The sequence below is a fragment of the Melanotaenia boesemani genome, chromosome 22 (genome assembly GCF_017639745.1).
Source record: "Melanotaenia boesemani isolate fMelBoe1 chromosome 22, fMelBoe1.pri, whole genome shotgun sequence".
NCBI lineage: Eukaryota > Metazoa > Chordata > Actinopteri > Atheriniformes > Melanotaeniidae > Melanotaenia > Melanotaenia boesemani.
Genome location: NC_055703.1, coordinates 19,649,799 through 19,663,024, shown reverse-complemented (window position 1 = coordinate 19,663,024; position 13,226 = coordinate 19,649,799). Strand labels below are relative to the sequence as shown.

General features: G+C 37.1%; 3 protein-coding genes across 6 annotated transcripts; 2 read left to right on the top strand and 1 right to left on the bottom strand.

Moving 5' to 3' along the window:
- The first annotated feature begins 31 nt into the window (after positions 1 to 31).
- saysd1 (SAYSVFN motif domain containing 1) lies at positions 32 to 1,726 on the top strand. The gene is made up of 2 exons (XM_041975375.1): positions 32 to 428; positions 862 to 1,726. Exons 1-2 carry the CDS (start codon positions 231 to 233, stop codon positions 1,183 to 1,185), a joined length of 522 nt encoding a protein of 173 aa, XP_041831309.1. The 5' UTR covers positions 32 to 230; the 3' UTR covers positions 1,186 to 1,726.
- A 195-nt stretch (positions 1,727 to 1,921) lies between these two features.
- Positions 1,922 to 6,322, top strand: bpnt1 (bisphosphate nucleotidase 1). 4 transcript variants are annotated; one of them, XM_041975370.1, is made up of 10 exons: positions 1,922 to 2,146; positions 3,144 to 3,295; positions 3,417 to 3,521; positions 3,632 to 3,739; positions 3,857 to 3,905; positions 4,163 to 4,246; positions 4,387 to 4,478; positions 4,558 to 4,755; positions 5,303 to 5,408; positions 5,557 to 6,322. In XM_041975370.1, exons 2-10 carry the CDS (start codon positions 3,176 to 3,178, stop codon positions 5,706 to 5,708), a joined length of 1,014 nt encoding a protein of 337 aa, XP_041831304.1. In that variant the 5' UTR covers positions 1,922 to 2,146; positions 3,144 to 3,175; the 3' UTR covers positions 5,709 to 6,322. The 4 variants fall into 4 exon arrangements, with proteins under 4 accessions (XP_041831304.1, XP_041831302.1, XP_041831305.1 ...); XM_041975368.1 differs by having other exon boundaries at positions 1,922 to 2,153; positions 3,146 to 3,295; XM_041975369.1 differs by lacking the exon at positions 1,922 to 2,146 and adding an exon at positions 2,660 to 2,753 and having other exon boundaries at positions 3,159 to 3,295.
- Positions 5,948 to 13,013, bottom strand: LOC121633394 (serine/threonine-protein phosphatase PP1-beta catalytic subunit-like). Its single transcript, XM_041975373.1, has 8 exons — positions 12,915 to 13,013; positions 10,559 to 10,690; positions 10,083 to 10,313; positions 9,566 to 9,670; positions 9,320 to 9,391; positions 8,455 to 8,606; positions 7,973 to 8,107; positions 5,948 to 7,887 (listed from the first exon to the last, which is right to left on the bottom strand). Exons 1-8 carry the CDS (start codon positions 12,979 to 12,981, stop codon positions 7,783 to 7,785), a joined length of 999 nt encoding a protein of 332 aa, XP_041831307.1. The 5' UTR covers positions 12,982 to 13,013; the 3' UTR covers positions 5,948 to 7,782.
- Positions 13,014 to 13,226: the final 213 nt, after the last annotated feature.

The following is a 13,226-nucleotide window of genomic DNA, read 5'->3' as shown; positions in this document are numbered from 1 at the left end:
CGACACGACTTCCGGTTTTGTGACAGACGCTGACGTAATACGTAAACAAACTCATTCCTTGAGCGTGAACTCGCTTAAAATTGTTTATAACGTGGAAGAAAACGTAAAAGACAGTCGGTTTGGAATTTTTCATTAAACTTTGTTAAGGGTGGTGTGAAGCAGATAGATGTTTTGAATGAGTTGCGCTCGCAGCTGCTTTTCTACGTTCAGCTTTAAGACGAGTTTCAGTCATGGAGCAGAAGCTCTCGGAGTTCAGAGCCAGACGACAGGCCGAAAAAATTAAAGAGAATGAAACAGCTGGGCGCGAGCCCAGAGAAAAAACAGAAGCAGACAAAGCGGATCAGTCTGATACAACACCAGCAAATGTTGGTCAACAACTACCGAAGATGGAAAACAACCCAGCTGCTACTCACGACTCTCAAAGCAGGGTAAAATTAAATAAAGAATTTTCTCAGTGACAATTGAATTGCATAAAATGTACCTGTGCATTATATGATAATGCACAAGTACATTTTATGCAATTATTAATTGTATTTAATAACATTATTATAGGCTTTTCCACTGCTTATTTTTAATAAATTAATTGAACCATTTTAAAGTATGCTGATGTTTAACCATACTGAGACATTTAAAATAGACTTAGTTTATTAATAATAAGTAACAACTTCACTTTTGAATGACAGATATATTCATTTGTGTTAACATGTATTATTTAGATAAGCTGTGTTCTCTTTGAAATGCCCTCTAGGTTGTAAATTATCTATAAACTGTGAATTCTGTCACTCTGAAACATATTGACAATAGATTTATTTTTTGACCAAGGAAGATGGAAACTGACTTTCTGTTGTGTCTTTTCTGTAGGATTGTAAAGACTGGCTGCTGGACAGCGCTCTAGGAAGATGGCTGACCTCTCGACAACTTGTCCCCTCAAACCTTACTTTACTCAAAGTGCTGCTGTGGCTGATTCTGTTGGGTCTTTTTGTTGAACTGGATTTTGGACTGGCATTCTTTGTCATTTCCCTTTTCTACTGGCTCTACGAAGGACTCCGCAGCCCAGCACCCCGGCAGCCTGGAGAACTAAGTGCTTATTCTGTCTTCAACCCGGACTGTCAGCCTCTGTTGGGCTCCTTAACGGCTGAGCAACTGGAGGGGGAGATGGGTTACAGACCTCTGGCTAACAGATGAATTTCTTGTGATTTGCACATCCATAATAAATAATCAGAAATCTTTATTGTCAAAAATATTTATTTTGTCCAGAAATTTACTTCAATTTATTTTTTTTTCAAAGTATACCTGAATAAATTGGAATTAGCCTATTCGCATGTTTCTGTTTATGCCTACATTTCATTTGCTTTTTATAGGATTTCAGTAGTGTGGCAAATATTAGATGCAACTGAAGGTGATGGAAGATGTATATGTCAGACATAGTTGTCAAATCATTACAACATTAGGAATTGGCATGTTTATTATAGGGTTGACAGATCTGGCTGTCATTTTGGACAAACAGGTTTTTGTACAGATTATAGGGATTTGTTGAAGGGGGGGGTTGATACTAAAAATGTATACTAAAAAGACCAAGTCCAGAAAATATTTACAAAGTGTCAACTTTTGCAAAGGTATTCATAAACTTTTCATATGGATATTTAAAAAGCCATCGTTGCATGGCAAGTCTCTTTCTATAATACAATAAAAAATAATCTTTTGTGCAATTATTTTACTGAATTCTCACCTAAAATTATGTGTGGTGTTTATTTCATATACAAGTTTAATAAAAAATCTTCTCTACAGTACAGTAAAATTTGATCTTTCAGTCAAAGTTTAACTGAAGATCAGGGTTATGAATTAATCCCATGATCTACCTCGTCATCTTTTCCAGTAAAAAGGAAACTGGAGGGCACTTGGACCCGTGAGATAACGTGCTTTAAAGTCTTACAAACCAAGATGGTTCAGTGCAGTGTACTTCCGCATTGGCTCAAAAGCCTTTAACCAAGTATATTTACGCTTTTTAGCTGAAAGAGTGGCACGTCTTACGATTTGAAAGATGGCTTCGATGTTTTAGCCATTGCAGAAGACCTCCTGTTACTTTTTAAACAGTCTTTTTTAGGGAAACCAAATTGAACAGCGGGACAAGCTAGTTGTTGGCTATACTGTAGGTGAGTATCTTCTGAGTTTAAGCTCAAAGGTCTGACATAAACTGTTTGTTGTGCACAACTCTGTTAGTATCAGTAGATAGTCATTTCACCCCAAATTATATATATAATCAATACCTATGTATATATATAATAGTGATTTAGTGTTATCATGCCAAGTAGTAACAACAGCATACAAGCTAATTAGCTTCAACTGCAGAGGTTAGCTATTCATACTTTTTGTCACAGGATTTTCCATTTGTTTTGCTCAATTAAGTTGTCTAGAGTATTGAATGTTTCATGATTTTTATGATCAAGGAAAGTAGGATAGTAAAGGAGGCCATGAGTGATTTCTTCAGTATTTAATGTTAAACAGAATTGTGTGCAACTTTTTAGGTAATCGAATCGGAGAACATTTTAATGTCTTTCAGTGTGTGATGATGTATTGACCTGATTATTGTGTAAATAAATGCATGCTTAGAAGTATTTTATTGTATTTCAATGCATTATAATAATGCATTTCCCACAGACCTTTCTGTCCTGTCAACTTTCGAGTAAATAAAGGCAAAACATCTGCACTTGTACTTTTTAGTTATCCCTGCTATCTTGTTAAAGCAAAACTTGGTAGCTTTGAGAAGAGGGTGGCCCCACTTCATCCTTCTCTGCTGTGATTACTGACACCATAAACTTTGATCCTTTTGAAAGATCATCTCTGCTTTAGGGTGAAGCCTCCCTTTTCTTCCAGTTATACCCCTCCCTAGTCACATGTCATCAGTTCTAACCTAATTATGCACTAGCAATAGAAAACGCAGTAGGTGCAGTGACTGACACTGGTTAAGACGTCTTCTAATGAATCTAAGTTGTTTTTTTCACTCAGGAACAGTGTATCTTTGCCAATCCCAGCAAATGAGACAATGAAAAAACCAAAACCAAAAAAAAGATTTTTTGTCTTTGTCTCCTCATATAGCCTTCAAATCTGAAACAGTTATACTAAACATGGTTCAACTGGTTTACAGTCTCATCTACTAGGGACCAACCACTGAGCAATGTCAGGAAATCCTGCTATGGTTATGCGGGTGGTGGCATCGGCCTACACAGTGGCCGAAAAGGCTGGGGCCATCGTTAGGAAGGTGCTTCATAGTGGAGAACTTGGCATTGTGGAAAAGGTATGATTAATTAATAACTTTGTCTTGGTCTAATACCAGAACTGAACATACACATGCAAAGGGAAAATTTGCTGATTACGTTTTTTTTTTGTTTTCTTTTTCATGTATTCTGTTTGCAAAGACAGGAGCTAATGATCTGCAGACACTGGCAGACAGACTCGCACAGCAGAGCATTTGTGCATCACTATCAAGACATTTTCCCAAACTTACCATCATTGGAGAAGAAGTGAGTGAATGTATAACAATATTTTGACTGGCAGGGGCTTAAAAAACAAATCATTTTAATGACTCATTCCTGAACATTACTTTTGATTACCTGTGTTTTTATTCATGCAGGAGCTCCCAGCTCAAGAGGTACCAGAAGATCTTATTGAGAAGGGCCAAGCAGAGGAAATCCTTCAGAAGGGCTGTCCAGAAGAATTTAAAACACTTAAAGAAGAAGAGGTAACCACCAGTACATTTAGAAATGTTAGGTTTAGTATCCGAATTAAAAGCTTTTACTCTAGTTAAAAGTTCCTCCCAACGTGCACATACTTAGTGAATGTGTGTGTCTTGTCTCAGCTAGTTGTGTGGGTCGATCCTCTTGATGGCACAAAGGAATATACTGAAGGTAGGTTTTTCAAATATCCTTCCTCAAAAATCTATATAGCGGCTGAGTCTCTTAATAAGCACAACACATTTGGGAGTGAGGTGAGCTCAAAAACGAGCACATCGCGTTTGTTGCTGCATCCAGATCTTAGTGTTAAAGTTCCTGCCTTTTGGCTGCAAAATGCTTATTGTTGGCTTGCGTTCTGGTTCTCAGTTCTGCTTCTTTTTGCTTCTGTGCTATACGTGTCTTTCTATTTTTCTCTCTTTGCTGACCCCCAGCGTCGAGGTGTCTCCAGCTCCAAGCTGTAGCCCAGTTACCACACAAAGGGTCGGACACTTCTCAGACTCACAGCACAGCTCTCTGTATGGGAAGCCTAAAATTAACCCTGGCAGTGCAGAATATTCATTATTCTGGCCACATCAGAAATATTTACTTGTGAAAGGGGAGGAACTGGAAAAAGTTTTGTGACTTTTAGCTGATATCCTGCTGTTCTTGACTTCAGGGCTCCTGGACAATGTAACTGTGCTTATTGGCATTGCCTATGGAGGCAGAGCAATTGCAGGTGTCATCAACCAGCCGTTCTACAACTACCAGGTACAAAAACAGAATTATCTGCAGCTGAGTTATTAAAAAATGTTACTCTGATTAATTGTGACATGTTCTTTTTTTTTAGCATGGAGCAGGAGCAGCTTTAGGAAGAACCATATGGGGAATGCTGGGATTAGGCGCCTTTGGATTCCAGCTGCAGGAAGTTCCAGGTGATCGACGGATTGTCACCACCACCCGTTCACATAGTAACAAGGTGGTAACAGACTGTGTGAGCGCCATGGAGCCTCACGACGTTATAAGAGTGGGTGGTGCTGGAAACAAGGTGAGATGGATTTAGAGCTTTTTAGAATATAAGGTTGGATTTTAATTGTGTGCCGTCATATGAAGCAGAGTTTATTGAATTTACTGAGAGCAAGGCCATGTGTCACAAATCTGCAGTATAGAGTAGCAGCTTTATTTATTTATATATGTAGACGACTTATCACAAGTGGACTACAATCTGCATTTTTATACAACAATCTGTGTGAATGTGGTTGGAATAGTATGTCTTATAAACTAGTAAAGTGAATATTTTGTAAACAGTTTTATTTTGGCTAAAGTTGCGAGAATATTTATATTTTTTTATATTAATTATGTTTCAGCCTCCTGCATAATTGGATTTAACAAAAAAAAAAATCTCTTCAGTATATACACACTTTTTACAACAAGATGGTAAAGTTTTTCTAAATACATTGAAAAAGAAGTATTTTCCCTTAATACTTTATTAAAGCACCTTTTTCAGCAATAGCAGCTTCAAATCCTCGTAGGAATGATGCTACAGGCCTGCATTTAAATTAGATGAACCCTTGTTAACTGACTATTCCCTGCAGATAATCCAGCTTGTTGAGGGAAAGGCTTCTGCGTATGTTTTTGCTAGTCCTGGGTGCAAGAAGTGGGATACTTGTGCTCCTGAAGCTATCCTGCACACTGTTGGCGGTAATAGCCAAATAATTTCTTCTCATGCATAAACATATATTTGTATTTAAGTGAAGCAAACCAAAGATTAAACTTAATATTTACAAAACATGAAGTTTTCTGGCCTTTGACTTTGTTTTAAAAAATTTTCGTTCTTTTTCTCATGCAGGCAAACTGACAGACATGTATGGAAATCCATACAGCTACGATGCTGATGTAAAGCACATGAACTCTGCCGGGGTTCTGGCCACACTACACAACCATGAGTACTACGTCAGCAGAGTGCCGCAGTCAGTGCTGCAGGCCCTCAGGTCTGACTGATGTCTCTAGTAACATGTTCCTGGGTGTTGCAGGAACGTTTCTGCATTTATACATGAAGTCATATTCAGCCACATTGTGTCAAAATGTCACGAGTCACTTAGATATTTTTCTCCTTTTACTCATCTCACTGATTTTATTGAATAATTTTGAAGACATCATTTATTTCAGTCGCTGAGACCAAGTCTCACTGTTAATGCACTCAGCCCTTAAATTAAGAAGGACACAAACTGAGAGAAGACTCAACAGCATTTCCATTTATTTAATCCATTTGGCACAAATTCATACAAATTTCTGACATCCGATCAGTTTTTACATACTGTTTCCAACTCGAAGACTTGCAAAATTACAAGGCAAATGGTTGGATTGAAATAAAGTAACCTTGCTTTAATGTTCATTGGAAGTTTAGAAATGATTTACTGCCATTTATTCAATAACTACTGAGAACTGTAATGCCAACAACCAAAATGCCTTTGACCCTCGACTGTCATGCAGTGACTGGATGTACAACATTGTTCAGTGTGTAAGCTGTGAACACTAGAAAAAATCATTAAAATGAAATCTGCGTCAATCCTGTACTTTACGTGACTGTGTTACATTAAAAAATGTCTCGTTTATCACCTTTCACTTGTATATCCTCTTTATGTTGGTACAATCGTCACTACATTTCTACACATCTACCATTTTTACCAAGGGACACAAATATAGTCAAGATAATCACAAGTTTGTTTGCATCCCATGTACACCAAATTCACACCAGAACAAGAGAGGAACCATTTGCATTTTGGTTTTCCCTTACTTTATAAATAATGAAAATTAAACTCTTTAAAACCACAAATGCTCTCAATGATATGAGGCATAAAAAATGAGTTTTAAAAAAGCTGGAACCTGGAAGTAAATGAGTACACAAATATGTAACTAAAGTAGAGCACAGGTTGACTTTGGCCTTTTTTTTATCTCAGAGAAGCTTTGATCACCTTAACAAATATTTGTACTTATACATAGCAGACTTTAAAGCAATATTTATTGCACTTATGCCATTAAAATTTCTGGATTATTGATCTCTGGAGAGAAAAACATTCTTAAGTCGTGGGGGAAGTGATGCTGTTGTGTCAGAATAATAATAGACAGCTTGACATTTGGAAAAAAATTCAAAGCTGCGTTCTTGCCTAGAGTTGGATGAGGAGACTTTTTTTTGTTTGTTTGTTTGTTTTTTATGTAGCCGAAGCCAGCAGCTAATAAAAAAAACATGAAAAAGTTGCTCTGTTTATATTAAACTAATTGACTTACAATGTTGTGTTTGTTTTATCGATACGTGAGTTTATTGGTCTGGAACCAGCAGCTCTGTTGGTTCCAAGGCTTTGGGGTCCTTATCAAGTAATAATCAAATTAGTAATTTTTGCACTTTTGGATCAATCAAGCAAAATGTTACATATTAAAAATAAAATACTTAAGATACTGTTGTACAAAGCCCAGCTACCTATTTGCTGAGCTAAATTTGGACTGGTAGTTGACTCATATTTGAGGGGTGAGAATGGCATCAATCATATCTGACTCTTGACAGGAATACACGTAAATGCCTGAAATTTCCTGAAATGTTTTTATTCCTTCATGCAGTGTAATACTTCTGCCGATATGTAAGAGAGAACTGAGCTGAGTCAGGACATATTTGGCCCTGCAGGCTTGGAGAATGTGTGGATTCCAACTGGCTCTGACAATGAAGTCATATATCACACAAGTGTGCATGCATTCACAAAATCACAATGGAAAGTGTTAATCTGAAGCTGAAAAAAACCTTTTGCCCATTCCACAAATGGGTTGGTGTAAATATTCCAGAATGGGCTGAGAAGCAGAAGTTAGGGTTGAGTAAATAAATATATGGCATCCAAGAAATGGGGGAAAAAAATATGAGTGTTTATATAATTTACCCACAGAACAAGCAAGAGCACTCCAGTAGTTTGTATTTACACAAGAACGATATGACAGAGAGGAGGTGGAGTGTTTGGAGTCTGCCTGCAGGGGTGTGGTCCACAGACCAACCAGCGACAGGAGGAGCAGGAAAATCGGGGCCACCTGCTCACCTCTTTTTAGGTGCCTGAGTGGTTCGAGGTGGGGTGACAGGGCGTCCTGAATTCACCCCTCCATACTGGTACTTAGCTTTTTTCTCTGACGGCTTCAATATCTGGTAGAAAAGATTATTGTATCAATGAACACAACTGCCTTACATATAATAAATTTTTGTGTCACAATAAATCAGAGTTCTCTACCTGAAAGGAGCACATAAGCGACTCGTCCACACTCATCATGCCGCCTGCGTTGTCGAACTCCCCGCAGTAGTTAGGAGCTGAAAACAGAGTCACCAGCTGCCTCTTTGCAAAGAACTCGTAGCCGTCTTCTACAACCTGTGGAGCGGATTTTTCAGTTTTATTCACCCAATAAACCAAGAACTTGATTATTTAAAAAAAAGGTAACAATATTAACATAATTATTCATAAATCTTTGGAGAACACAGTTTAATTTACATTAGCTTAAAATATGACTTTGCTATCACAATGAACCAGATAAATTTATAACTCAGAAAACTCCTGTATTTAAAACCAAACTTAATCCATTTCCCTTTCAATTCTATTTCTATATTTACTGTTCATGTCAAATAAAACTGGATTAAATCATTTGCATTAAGAGACTGAAGTTTCACTCTGCTGACTCATTCTAAGGGTAGCCATAAATAAAGCATCCCAACAGCTACCTGATGCGCCCGACAGATGAGATCCAGGTCATGACGGTTGAGGAACTTGCTGACCACGTCAGCACCAAAGGTGAATGAGACTCCTCGGTCATTCTCCCCCCAGCCCTGCACGTCTTTGTCTGGGTCTGACCACAACAAGTCACACAGCAAACCTGGAACAGAGAGGCATTTGGGCAGAAATGCAAACAGCAACAGAGGTTAAGCACTCAGTCAATGGAATCCATTTTAGGTGATGATAAAAATAAATCAAGTGTAGCTGCTACAGACCACAGCACCAATGGAGAAGCACTTTTTTGCTTTTATACTAGACCATGCGCAGAACTTTATTATTTTGTTGAGTTACAGTTATATTTTTGTGCACATAGAGCAAAAAAGGCATAACTTATTTTTTCATTGATTGTAATTTTTTTTTTTCTGGTAATTAAGAGAAAATATGTTGCAGCATGACCTCATGTAAATATAAATTGCTGTAAGATTTACAAGACAGGAAAGTGACTGCAGTGATTTTTAATCATCTACACTGAAAGGATATTCTCGTAAATTGGGTTTATTCAGGAGTAAGTTATGATTTTGGATGAGGTGATGCTTTTTGTTTGCCAGCAACGTCTAACTGTAAGTACATATTCAAGGGTATCGCTGGTCACATCTTTGGCCTCTTAAAATGGAATTTGTGGTACAACGTGGCACTGGAGTTTTTCCATGTAATAAATTTATGACTCTACAGACTCTGAGGTGATGCAATCTTTTTCCTTCTTTTCTAATTTACATACAGCATCAAACCATTTTGCAGTCACTATAAATACAAATAACACAGAGTTAATGAATATTAAGATGTCCAAAATTTCTCTCTCAGGGTAAAACAGACCTGTGTCTGGGACGTCAGTGGGTCTCATGATGCGTCGGATTTGTTCCATGGACTGCAGATCAGGTGAAAGTCCTGAAAGGGAGAAGATTTAACACATTTCAACAAAAATGGGGGAAAAAGCCCTAGTGAGATCACAATATGAAGCTTTAAATGTTACAAAATTCATGAAAATGAGGTGACTTTAGTTACATGGGGAAATTGTCTAGGGGCAAATTACTGGCTGCTCTAAAGGGATGCATCACAAACCTCCGTGGCAGCAGAAGATCTTCTCGTCGATTATTGCAGCAATGGGCAGACAATTAAAACAGTCTGTGAATGTCTTCCAGAGCTTTATGTTAAACCTACGTTTGCCTGAGAAAACATAGAAAATACACAAAAAAAAGTTAAATAAAATAGTAAAGCATGTTTGTAAATGTTATATTTAGGAGAAAATTTGTGGATTTTAGATTAAGAAATTGTAGTTAATGCCATTTGTAAACTTCAGTATAATCTACAGCATTCTCAAATGTTCTATTTTCTCCTCTTGTGAAGTAAAAACAATTATACATAATACACAGAATCATCAAGAGTCTTCTTTCTGTTTTTACAGTTCAAAGATAAACACACAATCCAAGTTTTGAAACATTTATAAATTAATAATAGTATTTAATCACAAAAACAGAAAGTCCTTATGTTCATTAGCTGTAACCAACAGGATTGAAAGGTTCAGCTGGGATAACTTTAGATGCCACAAATGCACAGCAGAGATATTTAATCAACTTACACTCATCATAGAAGCCATAGATGCGATTAATAGAGGCACACTCGTGGTTCCCCCTGAGCAGGAAGAAATTTTCTGGATATTTGATCTTGTATGCAAGTAGCAGACAAATGGTCTCCAGCGACTGCTTCCCTCTGTCCACATAATCACCCAAGAACAGATAGTTGGCCTCTGGAGGGAAACCTCCGTACTCAAATAGCCTCAGCAAATCTGTGTACTGGCCATGGATATCACCTGTAAACAAACGTTTAGTTTACACTACAGTGATATTACAGATTGATGTCAAAATCTAATGACAAGGAATGCAAAATCTAAAAAAAATAGATGAAGACAAATTAAATAATGTTCCTCAATCTGTTTGAATTGTGTGTTTGTCTATTTTAAAAGGTCAGCAAAGTTATAATCAGACATAAGAGATTGGATATTCAGTATGGTAAATAAAAGAAATTAAAGAATATCGCTTTTTTTTTTTTACTCACCACAGATTTTGAGAGGGGCCTCCAGTTCTAACAGAATCGGCTGACTGAGAAAAATCTCCCTGGATTTGATGCAGAGCCCCCGAACCTCAGCCTCTGTCATCTGCACAATCTTCCCTGGACGACATCCTCGCACTGCAACATAAAGCAAGCCTCACGATTTGAAGTTTTATACTTATCACCATTCCCAAAAATGATAAATTAAAGGGAATCTTTTTTATTATTATTTTTGTGCATCTTCCAAGTAGCAGAGTTTTAACTTTATTCCTGATTTTGCCATGAAACATCCACTACAAAATACCAAAAACGTTTTATTTGTATCAACATTTATTTTGCTCTTGGTTAGACCTCCATTTACTGTAGTCACCATGGTTTGCTATTAACTGGCGAGTACAGTAAAGAACAGCTTGTTGGCTCAGCTGGAGGGCAGAGTCATGTATCAAGAGAAAACAAGCTAAGTCATGTGTGGGCAATGGCCATGAATAAAAATAGTTAGTCACAAATTATAGGAAAAGTCATACTAAGAAGAATTTTTCTAACAAAACAAAATGATTTACACTAAAAAGGTCCCCCTTAAACATCACTAAAAATGTGTGGTGGTCTAATTCTCTACAGACAAAATACTTTGATATGATGTAGCTATATTGTGAACGTGAGCACAGGGTGTGTAGTCTAAAAACATACCATTCAGTTCATACACACACAACAGAACAGAAACTTCGACCTACCCCAGGATTATATGGAAGTGTGGAACTCTTTTCTTGTGCATTAGAGCACTTTCATTGTGAAGCAATCACTCAAATACCTTTCATTTTTCTGGTTTATAGCTTTAGTAACTGCACTGTTTTAAACAACTTCATATTTGCTGTGCAGATACAAAATTTCCAATTGCACCCAGAAAGAGTGTGCTATGAAACTCAACTAAATAGAAAAGGCACGTAAATAAACATATTTTTGAGTATATATGGTATTTTGCCATTGCTGAATAATTTCAATCCAGTTTTTTGTTCCCATACCCTGATATTAATGCCCTTTGTGTACTTACATCAGCCCCTACCAATACCCCTCTTTTGTCTTGCTGCTACCATACTGAGTGATCAATAGCTACTTAATCATTGATCATTTATCTACTCCATCAAAAATCCCTCTCATCTGTCCAGAAATCATATGACTGACTTTTGACTTTTAAATATTTGAATCTGTTGTCTTCAGTGGTTGTTGCATTTTATCGTTCTTTATCTTTACCTTCACTCATGTGTAAAGTGTGTAAATATTTGCCTTCTTGAACTTGTAAACAATGCAAGTATGTTACACTTTCAGAGTATGACTGTACTGAATGAAAATGGGTTTTTGCTAGCCTTATATTTTATCTTAAATCATGTATTTTGCAATTAATTGGCACACTTTGTGATTTTAGAGCAAAATAAAAGGTATTATACATTTGTTCCTATGCTGGCATCATTAAATGAATTTTTAGCCCATTAAATACCTAAGGTACTGAACTCAGCACATCAAGTTTTACTTATATAGCACTTATACACTTATATACCAGCATTTAAAGTGCCACACAAAATGCTTTACAGAAAAAAAAAGAAAAAAAATAATTATGAAGAAATAAAACAGTAAAATATTAGCAATACTCATGGATGGAACATGCAAATAGCAGTGAAACATGAACATAAACAACTATAGGAGGAAAAGTCAAAATACAAATAATGAGGTGTAATGAATCTCCCCGAAAGTTATTCACAGAATAAGTGAAGACCAAATCCTCCCTCGGATTTGTGTGTGTACTGTATCATTGGTTAAAGATGCGCAGGATCTAGTGAGGGGTGTGTCCGGGGAGGTAGCAGTGTCGTTACTGTGGCTACCTGCCCTGGCAACCAGAGCAGTTTGTGTTACCAAGCAACCACAACATTCCACGGTTCCACCATACCGCGTTTTAATAACAGCGATATCATTAACCTGCTTCTGCTACTGGGATGATTTTGCTGTTAAAACGTTAAGTTCAAATATAGTAGTTAGCTTATTGCTGTGGATTGCAGCTAATTCCCCACCACTTTACCAATAAATAAACAGAGCCAGAATCTCTTTCCGCTAATAACTAAACCATTAGTGGACAGAGAGTGGCTAGTTACTGATGTATTCTAACGTTTAGATTGTAATGGTATGGTATTGCGGTTGTAATGGTGTCTTGAATGCAACGGTTAGCTTTCAGCTTGCCAATGAACAGCACGTAAATTTGAGGGCGCGATGCCAAATTTATTTCTGACATAACGCAAAGTTGCTAGTTACAAGCAAAAAAACTGGAAACTAACACAACACATAAAGGATACGTAATATCTCATTGCTAACCTACCTTCTAGTAATCGAGAAATAAGACTGTCAACGTTCAGCTCGCTCTCCGCCATATTTCTGATACTCATACAGGCGTGTTTATGGGCAACTACCACCCTGAGTGTTGACTTGTAGGCAAGAGAGAGGAGGAACCTCAGTACTGACCCAGTTTTTCTCATTAGCATTTACTTTTAATTCAGGCTGCCCAAGGTAAACATTCATATTTATTTAAAATAAATTTCATTTATAGGTTTGCCCAAATTGTAAAATTAGGTGATATTTTTTCCTATTATAACCTATTTATCCTACTACTATTAGTTGTAGGTAGGTAGGC

Excerpts from the sequence above, each read along its gene's own strand:
- saysd1 (XM_041975375.1), top strand. The coding sequence starts at position 231 with ATGGAGCAGAAGCTCTCGGAGTTCAGAGCCAGACGACAGGCCGAAAAA. Across the intron at positions 429-861 it reads CTCACGACTCTCAAAGCAGG|GATTGTAAAGACTGGCTGCT; the intron begins GTAAAATTAAAT and ends TCTTTTCTGTAG.
- bpnt1 (XM_041975370.1), top strand. The coding sequence starts at position 3,176 with ATGTCAGGAAATCCTGCTATGGTTATGCGGGTGGTGGCATCGGCCTAC. Across the intron at positions 3,296-3,416 it reads AACTTGGCATTGTGGAAAAG|ACAGGAGCTAATGATCTGCA; the intron begins GTATGATTAATT and ends CTGTTTGCAAAG. Across the intron at positions 4,247-4,386 it reads GACTCACAGCACAGCTCTCT|GGCTCCTGGACAATGTAACT; the intron begins GTATGGGAAGCC and ends TCTTGACTTCAG.
- LOC121633394 (XM_041975373.1), bottom strand. The coding sequence starts at position 12,981 with ATGAGTATCAGAAATATGGCGGAGAGCGAGCTGAACGTTGACAGTCTT. Across the intron at positions 9,671-10,082 it reads CTATGGCTTCTATGATGAGT|GCAAACGTAGGTTTAACATA; the intron begins GTAAGTTGATTA and ends ATGTTTTCTCAG. Across the intron at positions 8,607-9,319 it reads CACTGACGTCCCAGACACAG|GTTTGCTGTGTGACTTGTTG; the intron begins GTCTGTTTTACC and ends TCTCTGTTCCAG.